General features: G+C 44.4%; 1 protein-coding gene across 1 annotated transcript in view; it reads right to left on the bottom strand.

Moving 5' to 3' along the window:
• Positions 1-8,754: 8,754 nt before the first annotated feature.
• Cilk1 (ciliogenesis associated kinase 1) overlaps positions 8,755-16,903 on the bottom strand; it is a 66,204-nt gene continuing 58,055 nt past the window's right edge. Inside the window, exons 12-14 of the mRNA XM_051140131.1 lie at positions 13,838-13,966; positions 10,483-10,605; positions 8,755-9,655 (exon numbers count right to left, since the gene is read on the bottom strand). Of these exons, the coding sequence (XP_050996088.1) occupies positions 9,501-9,655; positions 10,483-10,605; positions 13,838-13,966 (407 nt within the window). The 3' untranslated portion in view covers positions 8,755-9,500. The remainder of the gene's footprint in view (positions 9,656-10,482; positions 10,606-13,837; positions 13,967-16,903) is intronic.

Below are 16,903 nucleotides of genomic sequence, written 5' to 3'. Positions count from 1 at the left end.
GGATGTGAGGGCGATCTGGCTGCGACATCTGTCACCCCATTGATCGCCAGGGTTGATTCGGCTGATCTGGCTGGCTAGGCGGGTGTCCCCTTCCACCCCAACCTCTCCATGTGCGTCCCTCCCGAAGCTGCGCGCTCGGTCGAAGAGGACGACCTTCCCCGAATAGAGGAGGACCGGTCTTCGGTCAAGGGTATACGAGTAGCTGCGCTCCCCTGCTAGAACCTCCAAACAAGCTCAAGGTCCATTTGTAGGAGAACGTAGGGTAGTCAAGCTTCCAAGACTCCAGACACATCCAAATGAGGCGCTGCATGTGGCAGTCTGCCTTTCTTTTGTGATTTTTTAAAAAATAAACTTAAATAAATTTGGCGTAATATTTAATATGAGTTTAATAATAAATAATAAATAAATAATAAATAATATAAGTGCAGGCTTTGAACTCAGCTTCTACAGTTCTACGTACCCTCCTAATTTTTAATTAATTTATTTATTTATTCACTTTGTATTTATTTGTAGGCAGGGATGCTCTAGTGCTGATTAAGGGCGTGAGCCACCACGTCCTGCTTAACTTTATTTTTTTTTAAAAATGTTATTAAGACAATGCTGTTACACTTGAAAAGACAACCCACCCCCACCCCCCCACACCCCCATCCCCACCCCCACTCCCCACCCCCACTCCCCACCCCCATTCCATCCCAGGACAGGCAAGCTGTAGCTCTCAGCAGAGAATGGAGGAGGGGTGAGTAAAGCCAGGCATTTAATCTAGCATGGGCAAGCAGTGTCATGGTGGGAGAGGGAGCGTTACAGAAAGAATAAGAAAACCCAAAATGCCGGGGAAGCTCAAAGTATTACAGAAAGCACGCTTAGATTAGAAAAGAGGCAGGGAAGAAGAAAGAAAAAAAAAAAAAAAAAAAAAAAAAAAGAAAGAAAGAAAGAAAGAAAAGGAGATCTCATACATTTCTGTATAATTTAGAAAACCAGGCAGACTTAGAAGCTCTGGGCCTGAGGCCCTGTATCCTGACATTCTGAGAAGAAAGACAGCATCTCATTGCAAGGCTACTTGTTCTGCCGTATTTGCATGGTTTACAGTAAACCCGCCTCCCTAGGGTGGTCCTTTCCCGGGGTGACTGGCCTGGCCCAACTAGAGTGTTAGGTCTCTACTCAGGCTAGGAATTCTATTCTCTTGACCAGAATGGTTTTTTTTTTTTTTTTCTTAATATACGCTTATTGCCACACACGAATACCCACCCCCCTCAAGAGGTAACACTAACTAAAAATCATTTATGAACCAGATCAGGGATCAGTGTCCTCATTAACGATTCTGGCATCTCTGGCCTTTGTCATAGAGGACAGGGCTGTCAAGAGGCCTCAATGTCATTTCTGGCTTTTATTTTATGTTGCACTTTTTATATGGCCATCTTGCCTATGTGTATGGATGTGCACCACATGTGTGCCTGATTTCTGAGGAGTTTAGAAGAAGGTGTTGGATCTCCTGACACTGGAGGGAGTGCCTAACGGTTGTGAGCCATCATATGGGAGCTAAGAACCGAACCCCAGGTTCTCTGCACGAGCAACAAGTGCTCTAAACCGCTCAGGCACCTCTCCAGTCCAAGAAAGAAACTGGTTACTTTTCTCTAGGGTCTTTTAACCCTACACTGCCTAGCTCATTCCAGCCTCCTGGTCTCCTCATTTCAGCATGTAAAGAAGTGACTCTAACTGTTATTAGGAATTGGGGTGATGATTGACCTTGGTTTTTCCAAATGACCGAAAGCACTGGTACCTCTCCAGTGGGCCTACCTAAAAGACCCCAGAAGTGCATCCATGATTTTGTTTGTAGGAAAGTAGGGGTGTCTGGAGAAAGATGTGAGAGAAAAGTAAAAGTTAGAGTGTGCTGCTGGCGTTATGGATTCTAGGAAAGGCATCAGGAGAAGCCAGAATAGAGGAGGTTTTTTAAAAAATGTCCAAGTCAAAATCCACTGGGACTCAGGATGCTTTCAGGCCCTGGGTTAGATGTTGCAGTGACTACAAGTGAGGTGCCTTTCAGATGGCTCCTGGAGAAGTTACCCATCATTTAGTTTTTGGGTTAAAACTATAGTGGACCTGTCTCTCTTGGCTGCAGGTAGGTGCTGCAGTGCTGAACTGAGCTTAAGCAGTAATGACATCCTATGTCTGGGTAGCATTTTTCATTAGCAAGGGGAAAAAAAATCCTTAGTGAGAGGGAATTGTGTAAATAACATTCCACATAGACTTAAGCCTGGGGTCTGGGGAGTGGCATCTCTTGGACTCTTACAGAAACAAATCCATCATTTTAGCCTTTGCTTATACGTTTGTTGTGTAGTCATTTCCTCTGAGATAGAACCTTCTATCTTCCATCTCCTTAAGACAGAATGTGAAAGGGGATGGTGAAACAAACATTCTATTCTATAAAGAAGCTCGTTACGTTCAGGAAGTGATGTGTCCCGGACTGCGGGACAGATCGAACCGGGGTTCACCTGAAAGAGGGAGTGGGGATTGAAAGTGGGGGACAGAGACACGAGAGATATTGAGTCAAGTCTGGAAATTTCTGATCAAGACTTTCTTTAATGCAGACGAGTAAGAATATATATAGCAAAGTCAATAGGCTCTATTCTAATCCCACTCTCCCTAGGCCTCAGGCAAGGATACAATGGCCTGAATCGCTCCCTGTAAGAACTTCCTATTTCTGTGAGTAGCTCCCTGTAAGAACTTCCTTGATCCTTTAGGTGGTTCCCAGTAGGGACTTCGCTACTTCTTTCAAAGGTAAATAGTCCAAAGATAGCCTAGAACACAAGACCTCATCCGGCAAAGGTCAGCAACTCGAAGGCCACAGCGTGCAGCCTAAGCACAGGATTTCTGACATGGCAGAATTTGGCATAGCTCCCCACAAGGAAGTAAACAACTCAAAGGTTTTAGGAAGTCCCTGAAACCAACCAGATACACTAAGCCCCTCCCTCACCAAACATACATAAGCAGTAAGGCCTGCTGAGAGAGACTCTCGGACAAGCTGAACTACCTAAGAGTCTCTAAGTTATTGAGCTGCCTGCAGGTGTGCAGTATGCTTCAGGTTTCCGGTTTGGGGAGCTGTCACCCGGGCTGGGATTGGCTGTGTTGATGCAGTTATCTTTGAGTAATTTCTGCTTCCATATGTAATCCTTCACTCCACTCCCATATATAACCCCAGTAAAACTCACTGGCTTACCAAGGTATATTTGGGTGCTATTCTTACTTTGGTTTGCTCCCTATCTGGGGTGAGTGGGCATTTGTTCATATCTGGCCAAGAATATTGTCACATGACTTTTCATTGGTTCACGACCACCAGGTGACTAAAATTAACCACTTCCTTTTTTTTTTTTTAACTGTCAAGGCCAGTTGAGAGTATGGTACTGAGGGGCCAGTTGGACCTGGGCAGAGTGTCCGGCCCCTTTAACCTTCATTTTTCCAATTGTTCATCTACTTGAGTGTCAGTCAAAGGCCTTGTTTGATTTTGGCTTTACTTGGAAAAAACTACTCTGTGTTGGCCCTCCTCTTTGTAGACTGGATACTGCTTTGAGGTAGGGTTCCCATGGCCTTTCTGAACAAGAGAAGAGGACATTTGAGAGATGGTACCACATTTTCTTGGAACCTAGTTGACATTGTAGGGTAAGAGGAAAATACTGTTCCTTTGTTCTTTTGAGTTTCTCTGTCCACGTTAGTGTCAGCCTTAAGTATGCCTACTAGGTGAATACTCTGTAGGTCGGTTATACCAGCCTGATCTTCTTCTTAATCTCCCCCACTTGTCATACTCTGGCTCAGAGGTTCTCAACCTGTGGGTCATGACCCCTCTGGGTTGTATGTCAGATATCCTGGCCACCAGATATCTACATTATGATTCACAACAGTAGGAAATTACAGTTGTGAAGGAGCAATGAAACCATTTCATGGTGTGTGTGTGTGTGTGTGTGGGGTGGGTCACCACAACATGAAGACCTGTATTAAAGGGTTGCAGCGTCAGTAAGGTTGAGAACCAGTGCTGTAGCTCCTCCCCGAGACCAGCAGACCACACAGAGTTAATGCAGAAATGCATACCACTGGCAGGGAGGAGTGGGTGAATCCTCAGATGAGGGTCAGTGCCCTGGCCATGTCTTCATTCTATAAAGGAAACCCAACAGCCAATAGTGCTACTATGATGAGCTAGCTTTTGCCAACAAGTACAGATGCAGTTGAGAAGATAACGGCTCTTGGGCCTGGATGATGGTGCTGTGCGGTGTCACCTTAATAAAAGAAAGTCCATTCGAGTTTCATAGGGAAGACAATACAGTAACACTGCTTCTATACGTGCTCTGGAGCTCCTTGGGCGGTCTGACTTAGTCCAGGTTAAATTACCTTAACAAGAACCCAGAATCTCTGTGCGTAAATACATCAGGAAGAGGGAGAACAATGGGCTGAATCCACAACGAGACCTATCCTGGTGGCTTTTAACAGGCAGGATGGCTGAGATCTGAGGAGCGTACGTAGGGCCCATGGAATGGGATGGCCATAGGTTCGAGGCGTGTTGCTGACAGCTGGGGGGGGGGGGCGGGGGGGGGGGTGTGAGCTGTGTGCTGGTGCACAAAGGGATTCACCCACAGAACTGTGATTGACCTACTTAGAGTCAAAGACCTCTCAGAATGTGCATTTCCTGAAATATGCTGCCAGTCATCTGTCAACTATGAGTTTATTTAAAGCCAAATGTAGGTGAATGTGATTTGAAAATGAAAACTACTCAGGCACACTGAAAACTGAAAACGGCAACAAGAAATTAGTGAAAGGTACACAAAAGAATTAAATTCCCGGGGCTGGAGAGATGGCTCAGCGGTTAAGAGCACTGGCTGCTCTTCCAGAGGTCCCGAGTTCAGTTCCCAGCAACCACATAGTGCCTCACAACCATCTATAATGTGATCTGATATCCTCCTCTGGCCTGCAGATGTACATGCAGGTAGAGCTCTGTATACATAATAATAAATAATAAATCTTAAAAAAAAAAAAAAAAGAATTAAATTCCCAAATCAATTTTTTTTTTTTTAATTGTAACTTTATTTGGAGCAGAAGTTTCCATCTATAATGTTAACACCACCAGAGGTCTCAGGATAAATCATTCAAAAAGTAACATTGTATTTCAGAAGGGCCTCTCTTTACTTCCTGTTCCTCATCTTCTATTTATGGAAAGATTGCTTTGTAATAAGTCAGTGGAACTAAGCTGCATTCTTTCTGTACTGAGATGTGGGAGCTCAGAAGGCTCTAGCCAGGTCATGTTCAAGTCACATTATCAGTGTTGAAGGAAAAACCAATACCAATTAAGATGCTACATGCCCCTATTTTGTCTGGATAATTTACATGAACAGGTCATTACAATAAATTATACAAACATACAGTACGTTAGGTTGGAAACTGCAAAAACAATTCTAAAAAATACCTACCCAATTTATTAAACAAACATATTGCTACAGGATGCTTAGAACAATACAAAACAATGGATATGTCAAATGTTTTTATAAACATATTGCTTCTGCTCATACAATGAGTTGAAAGTGCCTGTGTCACCTCTGCCCCCTCCAATGGCACAAGACAATGGCTTGATGATTTGGAAATGCGACTTCAGGGGAAAATATGGTGCCTATTAACTCTAACAGTACTTAACCTTGGAACTGAAAGTGAATGAGCCTTTATTTTCTTTGACACAGTTTGCCTTCATGTATTCAGTCAGGTCCTTATATTTCTAGAACAGGACAGTGTCACATTTTTAGATGCATGTGGTCCTTAGGCAAGCACTATGTCTGAAGCATTGTTTTAGGATCAGTTTTCTACACTTGGTGACTGATGGGATTTAACTGGAAAAACAAAACAAAACACAATCCTATTAGCAGCAGCGTTTATGCAAATGAGATCCCCCTGTCTCTGTGAGGCAAACCCTGGCACCTCAGCATACCACTGCCACCAAAACGGGCCCAGAATGTATCATTTCTTGTTTTGCCAAAAAAGCTGCGTTTGGTTTTGTTTTTAATAATAAACCCCTTTTATTTAAAAGCTGATTAATTTAATGCAATATAATTTAAGAGTGATCTCTATGGGAGTTTTGTCTGCATAACTATGTACCATGTGCATGCCTGATGCCTTCAGAATAGGGCACAGTCGTTTTAACCACAGTTACAGATGGTTGTGAGCTGCCTTCTCCGTGCTGGGAATTGAACCTGGGTCCTCTGGAAGAGCAGCTGGTACTCTTAACCTCTGAACCATGCTCCAACCCCTCAAAGGCTTTGTGACTGTAAATGAGATATAGTCATGGCTAGGCACAGGCAGTCTAACCCATCACTGCTGTCAGTGTTTTGATTTTCATTTCATAATGATTCTATAGTAGCTAAAAATATGCAACAGGAAAATTAGATTATCAGTGTTTAAAAGGATCTATTTCCTTCTACATTACATAGCTTCTGTACAATTTCTCCTTTACCCATTTTGATGAGGGAAAAGCACTTCTGTTCTTTGCTAGTTTAGAACTTTTTATTTTTCAGTCACATGTTTCTCAGCTGCCTAGCCACTTCTTTCATGTAAACGAGTATATTTAACTTCCCAAGGGACACTGTTTGCCAGTCAAAGAAGGTAGGGAGGGCTGCAAAGCATTAGGAAAACAATTTCATAATGTTGAACAACCAAATAGGATTTAGTCAATTAAAAGAGAATATAATGCCTTTAGTTAACACTAGCTAGATTACAAAGAACGTGTTGTTAATGACTTAATTGTATATCTTAGTGGTATCTACAATTTAAAGCCAGCTTTCCAGTGAGGTGAGCGGGATCTGAGATTAATGTACTTTTTATACATGATATAGAAAAGAGAGAATAAATATTAACCTCACAGTAAAGGACTCATGTCTGAACACACATTTTGTTGGTTTAGAATATAATACAGAAACAGATGGTTTCAAGTTGTGCTTGCATATACATTGTTATAGTTTTACTGCTTGCTCATTAACAGGGAAATAGTCCCTACCGAGCCCCTGTCCGTTATGTGCTTTCTTCATACCCCTCAGAACCAAAGTGCTCTGCCAGGTGTATTTTTGAGTCAGATTCACCAAAGCATACATTGCTTTCTGATTTTAAAGCAAACAGAACCCATTGGAAATCATTATTAATGTACCAAAGCAATCATTGACCAACTTACTAAGATGGACCACATAAGAAGATCTGCATTAACCTTATCTTACCATTTCAACCTACCAATACGAACCTCTCTATGGTTTGCTTTGCTATATTTTGGTAATTGTAACCAAAAGAGTCGTTTGGGCCCTGGGAGAATGTGAGTCAATACACCCTTGAGGTTTACTGTTGCACTCTTCCTTTTGCCTGTGAGGTAACTGCCATCGGAGGCAGATGTGCAATACAGAGATGGAAGAAAAGGGGACGCTCTGCATCTTTGTCTCCAAACTAGCTTTGTCACATGCAAAACTGCTGTGAACATCCCTCTCAATGGAACAGCCTCTGTCCAGTAGAAGTCTCAACCTCAAAGGACACCACCTAAGATGGGGGTTGAGATGTGGCACAGTCTGGACATAACATCATGGCAACTGTGACTTCTTAGGTAAGTTTAAATCCTCCCCTAAACCTTTCTCCCTCCTAAAATTGTCCTGAGAAGTTGGCTCAGGTAGTTTATGAGCTGCTCCCAGTCAGGTGTAGAGAACTGAGCTGAATGGTAGGCAGAGGCAGGCAGATCTCTGAGTTTGAAGCCAGCCTGTTCTACAGAGTGAGTTCCAGGACAGCCAGGGTTACATAAAAAGATAATTGGCTCTTTGGGACATTCATTTTGGCAGGGATAGAAGTTTGACTGTATTAACATATGTTAAGAAAATTTCACATTAAAACAATAAAAAATTATAATAAAAAGATACTTTTGCCATAAAAAAGCTTTCCTTTTAAGGGATTTTTAACAATTAGATTTTTATAAAGATGTTTGCATGTATGTGTTTGTGTCCGTGCCCATGGGTGGGTACACATGAATGCAGGTGCCCACAGAGGCCAGAAGAGGGCATCGGATCCCTTGCAACTAGAGAGGTTGAGTCCTCTCTCTAGCTTGGATTTTTTTTAAAAGAAAAAAAGTATATGGACCACAGAGATGGGAAGGAGCCTCCCCTCTGGCTTTGGAGAGCTGGGAAAGGTAGGTATGGACACCTTCAATGGACTGCAACCTTCCTATCCTGCCTCCGTGGCTCAGCTGACTTTTAGCTAAGTACTGCTTTCTGCATCTTTAGTCTGCTGTGGGCGAGTTGGGGATGGTGAAGGCCGGAGGGAAGCTTGCCTGAGGCAGTGCTGAAGGTAAAGTTGGTCCTGGCTGGTAGCTCCCAGGGAACAAAAACAGTTCACCTCGTAAGCTTAGGTCACAAGAGGTGACCATAGCTCCTGCCATCTCCCTCAGTGTCTGCCTGGCAGAGGGCTGGCTGTCCCTGCTCAGCTCCTTCATCCCATTCCCATCCCCAGTTGTGTTCTGCTGAACTTGAGGCCAGCAGGGATTTTCACTAACAGAGAGCAACCTCGTCAGTCATCAAAAAGGGGGCGGAGACTAGAAACGTGATAGCATGGTATGATCACGCTTGGTTGTATCCGGATGTTTGCAACTGTATTTATGAGTGTTATAAAATTTCAAAAACTATTTATGAAACATTCTTTGTTCTGAGGGCAAAAATAAAGTGAAATGAGTCAAAATAAGGTGACAGTTTAGAAGAGTCATAAAAAGATAGGATTAGGGCCATCAGGCATGTACAAAGCCCTGGGCTAAAACCATAGCAGCACACACCTGTAATCCCAGCACTCAGGGAGGCAGAGGCAGGAAGATCAGAAGTTCAAAGCTAGCCTCAGCTACATAGTGAGTGGTAGGCAAGCCTGGGCTGCATAAGACCCTGTCTCAAAACAATGAAAACAAAATAACTTCCGCCCCCAGAACAACCAATATAAGCTGTCAAGAAAAGCAGTGGGCAGGCCATTTTCCTAAGATCAGCCCAAGAAAGCCTGAAGTACCAAATGCGCCACATTTAAATGTAGCTATTTCACAATAATCCTATCTATTGAGTAAGTAATCCCTTATCCCACTGCCTTAAACTGCACCCTGTCACAATACTGTATCAATAGTATTACATATTTCAAAATCTGTATAAAATATTATGTGCGGCAACAAACAAAAATCACTTAATCTTTAAAAAGTTCATTACAAAGTTGACTGTATAAAATGCTAAAACATAATCCATATATACAAAACGCTGTTGTTTAAGAAAATAATGAGACCCAGTTTTAGAATAAAATAATTTTATACAAAAAGCGGGTATTGCATTCAAATCAATATTTAAAAAAAAGACGTTTAAAAGAAATATTGAAATGTGTTAGTTCAGAATAGCTGTAAGTGTGGGCGCTTTTACACCATCACGTGGTTCTGCGTGTACAACGGAGTCAGCTGAGGGAGAACGGCCTCGCGGCTGAGACGGTCACCGACGAGCTGGGTACTTGGAAGACCAGTCTATCCTGCCGTGAACAGGCTGGGCGGCTGGAGGTCGGGGAATCAACCCAGGGGTGCTCCTAGGCTGAGTGTGAAAAAATGGCCGCCCGGGGTGAGGTCTCACGGCCTTCAGGGATGAATAGCCTGCAACAGAAGAGAGACTCAATGGAAGAGGGACTCAACCAAGTGTCCCGCAGCACAGGGACAGATGTTTGAAAACTGACACTCTGAGAGAAGGCTTGCCTCCTCTGCCTTCCCTCCCGCTGGCATGGAGAAATCCGTAGGACAACTTGTCTACCCAAAACTAGTGCCACTCCAGCCACTTGTGTTCTCTTATCTACTGCCTGTCAGCAAACCCTGTTGGTTCTCACATACACACTCAAACCCTGGTAAACTTTCAGCAACTGTTAACAACACTGGGCCCAAGCTAAGGCTCTTGCTTCTAACAGTGCTCCCAGGCAGCTTGAGGACACCCGTGCTAATGGTGGTCGGGTCACTTTGCTCCACACTAAACCCGCCAGCAGATCCCAAGACCAGCCAGTGACAATAGGCCCACCCTCCAGCTTCTATCACTCCCGACTTCCTCTAGATCCACCCTTCCCCTCACCCCTTTATTGCCTCTGTGCACCCTGTATTTTGGACTCTTCACTGTAACCTGAATTTACCAGGCCTCATCTGCTGCGAAGCCCTTGCTGTTGACAGTTGCCCGAGGGCTTGCCCACTGGCCTCCTTCCCACCTTTACTAAACACCTCCTTTGCAGTCTCCAAGTCCCCACTGGGTTTTCCCTTAGGATCCATGCACATCAGACTTAGTATATGGTGACACTTATTCAATTCCTTCATTATCTACAGAGTGCAGGCTCACACTGGGAAAGGAGTGCTGCCAGACCGGTTCTGTCTACGCTGCTCCTGCCACAAAGCAGCTGTTTAGTAAGTACTGGATTAATTTACAGATGTGAAATGCAACTCACCAGGGGAAGGGTCTGCGAGAGGCGCCAGGTGGACCCTCTGCAGAACAGAACCGATTTCCTTTTTCAGAAAGGAAGGGATGTAACCTCCGGTCAGTCCACTAGAGCTCGTAGAGCCGGAGCCAACTGAGGTGCAGAAAGGAAAGCTCATTACTACAAGGACACGCCCCGTGAAGCCAAGAGTACAGGTATGTTTTTACTTTTGGGGGGTAAAGGAAGAGAATGGGGGGAGTTCTGAGAATGGCAGCCACCACAGCACAGTCAGAAAGGAAGTGCCTTCCCATGGGCACCAACTAATCGGCCAGCTGGTAACTAAACAAGGGACAAATTTGATTGTTCCCATGTTTTGCCCCCCAAGAACTGGGTTAGTCTGTTCTGCAACTTTTTTTTTTTTCTTTTGGGACAGGGTTTCTCTGTGTAATAGTCCGGGCTGTCCTGGACTTGCTTCTGTAGACCAGGCTGGCCTCGAACTCACAGCAATCTGCCTGTCTCTGCCTCCTGAGTGCTGAGGCAACTTTTTTCCATTCCATCTTATGGAATATCCTTTCATGTCAGTATATACAAATTCTTAAGCACAGCTGAATGTAGTTCACTTAACTGATTTTCCTACTGATGGTACACATAGTTAATCCTAATTATTTATTTAGATGCTATAAATAGAAACTAAATATTCTACTGATAATTAGAAAAGCTAACTATTAATAAAGATATTTACATTTTTATTATTGCTGTGTTTGTATGACATGTGTGTGGGAGTGTGAATGTCATGGCATGTGTGGTGTCAGAAGACACTGTGGAGTCAGTTCTTTCCTGTCACTTTCCATGGTTCCAGGAACTGAACTCATGTCTGTAGATTTGCACAGTAAGAACCTTTGCCTGGGGCTGGAGAGCTGGCTCAGAGGTTAAGAGCACCGTCTGTTCTTCCAAAGGTCCTGAGTTCAACTCCCAGCAAGCACGTAGTGGCCCACAACCGTCTATGATGATAATAATCTGTTTCCCTCTTCTGGCCTGCAGGCACACATGTGGGCAGAATACTGTATAAATAATAAATAAATCTTAAAAAAAAAAAAAAGGACCTTTACTTGCTGAGCCATCTCACTGGCCCCCAACAAAAATGTCCTAAAAAGTCTGTTTCTGTCTACCTGTCATCTTTTCTTCTTTCTTCTCCCTTTCTTTCTTTTCTGAGTTAGTCTCACACAGAGCCCAGGCTGGCCACATGGGCAGTGATCCTGCTATAGCCTCCTGAGTGCTGGGACAGTAGGCATGTGCCATCAGGCAAAGCTTGTTTAAATCATTTCCACTTGAAAGTGTAGTACGGCCAGGCGGTGGTGGCGCACACCTTTAATCCCAGCACTTGAGAGGCAGAGGCAGGCGGATCTCTGTGAGTTCGAGGCCAGCCTGGTCTACAAAGTGAGTCCAGGACAGCCAAGGCTATACAGAGAAACCTTGTCTCAAAAAACAACCCCCCCCAAAAACCAAAAACCAAAAAACCCCCAACCAACCAACCAAAAAAAACCCCCAAAACAAACAAACAAACAAAAAACCAAACAACAACAACAACAAAACAAAAACACCAAAGAAAAAGAAAAAGAAAAAGAAAAAAGAAAGAAAGTGTGGTATTGGTATGGGCAGACTGCATACTGCCCTCCTTCGTCCTCCAGGAGGTGAATGGTATAATTTGCAATGAGTGATATTGACTTAAAGGCATACAAGGATAATGGAGAATGCTATTACTGACCAAACAGACCAAAGCCTCACCTGTGGTGGTCATGGTACAGCTGCTTTGTCTAGACAGCAAAAGAGGCCCTGGATAACTGCTTAAGGCAGAGTGGGAAATGTCCTGGAATGCATGGAGTCACTGTGCAGTCCAGTCAATAGAAAGATAGCAAAAACATGAGAGGAGAATTTGAACAAGTTCCTCCCACTCCATAAAAAAAAAACAAAAAACAAAAAACAAAAAACAAAACAAAACAAAAAAAACAATCAATAAGCACGAGGAGCAGACCTCATCTTTAAGACATACAAGTTTAGACACAGGACACCGTTTTGGATCAAGATTCACTTTAGTCTTGGGTACCAAGTGTCACCAAGGATGAGGCCCAGCTACACCCAGGTGGGGAGCAATGTGACAATATCAATAAGGCCTAAGATGGCACACCCTTTACTTTAAAATGCTGATCCCAGCAGGGGACCTCGTGCCAGTGTGCACAGAAGCATGGGTACAGCAGTGTCCACCTTGGCCCATTCCGGTGAACAAGCTACAAATGGCCATGTGCTTGTTGAGCAGACAAGGAATCCATAGTGACCCACGGCACATAGTGAGCCGCCGTGGCACCATGCAGCCACACACACACTATATACCCCACAGTCTCGGGTAGATACATACACTCGCTATACACATTATTCTGTAAAAGGAAGTGTTGATATAAACTTTAAAATATGGAAAACTCATGCACAGGAAAAACTGACATCTCGTCAGGCCTGGTGTGGGGGCAGGTCAGGAAGGGGGTTCGGCTAGACTCTGGGCCTCAAGTGTGTTCTTAGGTGGCATGATGGGCACTGCACTCCTAACGCAAGGAGGCAGGGAGCGGTGGGGGTCAGGTGTTTAGCTGCCGAAGAGGGATTAACATTAGCAAGGGTTGTGCACGGGAAATAGCATGGGTAAACTGTCCGCTGAGGACCTGGCTAATCGTTTTGGAGGAAATTCCCCTCAGGAACAGTCATAGGGGAGGGGAATAAGGGGAAAATGGGAGGGAGGAAAGAATGGGAGGATACAAGGGATGGGATAACCATTGAGATGTAACTAGAATAAATAAATTAAAAAAAAAAAAAAAAAACAGGCGCATACCTGTTTAATCCCTGCACTCCAGGAGGCAGAGGCAGTTGGATTCCTGTGAGTTTGAAGCCAACCTGGTCTACAAAGCGAGTCCAGGACAGCCAAGGTTACACTGAGAAACCCTGTCTCACAATCTGTCCACTGTCCAAGCAGCAGGGATTCTGGTACCTTGGGCAGGGCAGGCTCACAGTCAGAAAGTCCAGCTGGAGCCCAGAGGGCTGACAACGCTGCCGAGCCTGGTGGCCAAAGCACAGCAGGGCGCCAGAGGGCAGATCTGGTAGGTCTGTAAACTTATTTTTGGCTTTCTCCAGGTCAGGGGAGGACTGTTCCCCGCAGCCCCCCCCCCCCCCCCAGGACAGAAGCCTGCAGAAGCTGGCTGAGCGCCAAGGGCTGCTGCTAAGAAAGGGAGCTGAAGAGCTGCCTGTGTCTCAGGCTGCAGTTCTCTATGCCGCCCCTCCCCCAACCCGGCCACATGCAGAGATTTGGCCTCTGGTCACTCAGTAGTTAGTCACTGTGACTTGCCTGATGTTATCTTGCTCACTACTGACACTGTTCCTGAAGACTTTCCAGACACCCCAGAACTGGACCACGAATTTGATGGAAGAAAGTCCTTGCCTGGATTTGGGAGCACGCCATTTCTTATATTTATTCCTAGAGGAGAAGAAATGAGCTTAGAATGCAAAATAGACAGACAGACAGACAGACAGACAGACAGACAGACAGACAGAAGTGCATCTACACAGCAGAATACTAGCCAGTCCTAAGAAAAACAGGATCTTGCCATTTGCTGTGACATGGACGTCAGACCAAGGGAAACGTGCAAACAAAGGAAAGGGTTATACAATTTCACCTACATGTGAACTCTACGGAGATTATAAAACAAATATACAGAGATAGTTAAGAAAAAAAAAAAAAAACTAAGTCAAAAGTCATTACAGGAGGAGAGAAGGGACAAAATGGAAGAAATGTAAAAGGGACGGTCAGAGAACAGAGAGAATCTGTTAGTCTGCACCACTCTGACAGTTTCATCACCTAAGGTAACAAAACTGTACTGCATATGAAATCTTTTCTAAGTTAGTACATTTTTTGATGTCCTTGTCATAAAAACAAATAGTGGTAACTACATGAGGTAGTGGATATATTACTTTGTCACTGTTAGGTCCAAAGCCCCCCCAGTGCAGTGCCACTGACAGGGTTATGAATGACAGCCTGCCCCCCCCCCCAACAGTGCAGTGCCACTGACAGGGTTGTGAATGACAGCCTGCCCTCCCCCCGCAGTGCAGTGCCACTGACAGGGTTGTGAATGACAGCCTGCCCTCCCCCCGCAGTGCAGTGCCACTGACAGGGTTGTGAATGACACCCTGCCCTCCCCCCGCAGTGCAGTGCCACTGACAGGGTTATGAACAGCAGCCTGGGCTCAGTCCAGTTTGGACTCTGACTGGGCAAACAGAAGGGCTGCAGGGGCATAAACAAGGCCGCAATCAGCACTCCCCAGAAACGTGTGAAGTGGGTTTCTGTTTGAATTGAAGGGCCACGACTTCCCTGACCCCCACTAAGGCAGACAACCTCCTGTAATCTAGTTCCCTATTAACACACACCTGTAACACACATCAAAGTCCCCAGGCTAGCTCCCAGGTTGTCTGGGCTTGCGCCCCCTTCCCGCCCCCAAGCTACCTGTTTCCTTTGAAACTGGCAAGACTTTCTAACCTTTTGCTAGTCTCTGACCTTCGAGAGATAGCCTAACAGTTTTGATTTTCCTCAAATAAAACATTTCTACTCCAATGTATCAAAATTAAACTTATTTTGCATCAATATACAAAATTCTATACCAGTGAATTAAAAATAACCTGATTTGTGAGTAACAATCAAGGCCTTAATTGAGGAGTAGATTCAACAATCTACCTTTTGTCCTATCATCCCTGTATATTTCTATATCCCTCCTTTTTTCTTTTCAACCCTTATCTCCATACCTACGAAAGGAAGATAAAGGAAAAGAGAGACATCCCTGCGTCCAACCTTCATTTTCTCTCTGTATAAGATGAAGAATAACTTATAGAGGTTAAAGTGTTTTAGGTTTAGATAGATGTTTTAAGTTGATCGAGATATGATAGATATTGATTTTCATTCAGAATTTTAGACTCACCAAGATAGGAAGATGTTTTCTTCAAGTTTGTTAAATACAAATAGCCAAATGACTATGAATGAAACATTCATATAGTTCCTGATTATTTCATGGTTCTTCTTGCTGTATGTAGTTTATTTTATTTATGTATAATAATACAAATGTATATGTGAAAAAGAAATATAATTTAAAAAAGAGAAAAAAAAAAAACCCAGTTCTACCCTTGAGGTGGCTCAGTTGGTGGTTTCATTGCACCCTTGCTGTGCTGGTTTGAATGGTAATGGCACCCATAGGCTCATATATTTGAATGCCTGGTCATTTGGAAGTGGTACTGCTTCCTAATCTATAAATATATATTAATATAACACATAGCATGTTACATATATAAGGGAGTAGGAGGTGTGCCCGTGGGTTTGGGTGTAGTCCTCTTCGGCTCCTTCTTCAGCACCGGGTCTGCCTGCATGGCACCATGCTTCCTCCGTGCATATAACGGACTAAACCTCTGAACTAGCCTCAGTTAAACACTTTCCTCTGTAAGAGCTGCGGTGTCATGGTGTCACAGCAGCAGAACAGTGACTAAGACACTTACTTACGGTCACCTTAGTACACTTCGTATTATTTATGTGTAACCTGTAACTTTATGTTAGATAGCTCACTCAGACATAGTTTATAATGCTCATTTGAAATGCAAAACAAAGCTAACATCAAATTTCAAAATTAACACAGTAACACAGAACACAAAAAAATAACACAGCACCCACCCACCTCAACTGATGATGTCACCTGACAGATGCAAGGGGAAGAGGCCAATGCACTCCAATGAGTGGACTGAGACAATTCTCATTTGTGGGCAGTCTGAGAGGTTTTCTCATGCTTTACCTAACAGATCGGTTCGTGTCCTGGCTTTCTGGTGGCCCCCTTCAGGAGGACTCCTAACACTTTAATCTTCCCTCTCCCAGATGACTGCTTTCCTGTCACACTCAATTCTCTCCCTTCCCATCCCTACCCCACGGCCTAGCTCTGCAGCCCTTGGTTTTTCTGTGTCTGTTCTCTGAGGTGGCACCTTCTCACACGGTCTGGACCATCCTCGCCAGTAGCTACTGATGCCTTCACTGTGCCGACAAGCCTCATTAATGCTGCTCCTTCACGTGCAAGGCCACCCAGGACAGAACACAGAAACCCTGGAGCCAAACTCAAGACCAGCCTCTACCATGCTCCATGCTCCTGCTGCTGCCACTGCCAGGCTCTGCAGCTTCTCGTTAGAAGTGAAGATCACCCACTCTTGCCATCCTTTTCCCACCACAGCTGCAATGACACAACTCTGTAGTTCCCTCAAACCTGGATCGCTCCACACCTGTCATCCTGGGAACTACAAGTCCAGACTTTTAGGACCATTAATGTCCAAACCCTGATAACCTGCCTGGATCCACCATACTCTCAGCCCCAAGTGGCAAATTTAATGCACC

Source organism: Acomys russatus, chromosome 32 (assembly GCF_903995435.1).
Source record: "Acomys russatus chromosome 32, mAcoRus1.1, whole genome shotgun sequence".
NCBI classification, from domain to species: domain Eukaryota; kingdom Metazoa; phylum Chordata; class Mammalia; order Rodentia; family Muridae; genus Acomys; species Acomys russatus.
This window is presented reverse-complemented; position numbering and strand designations above follow the sequence as displayed.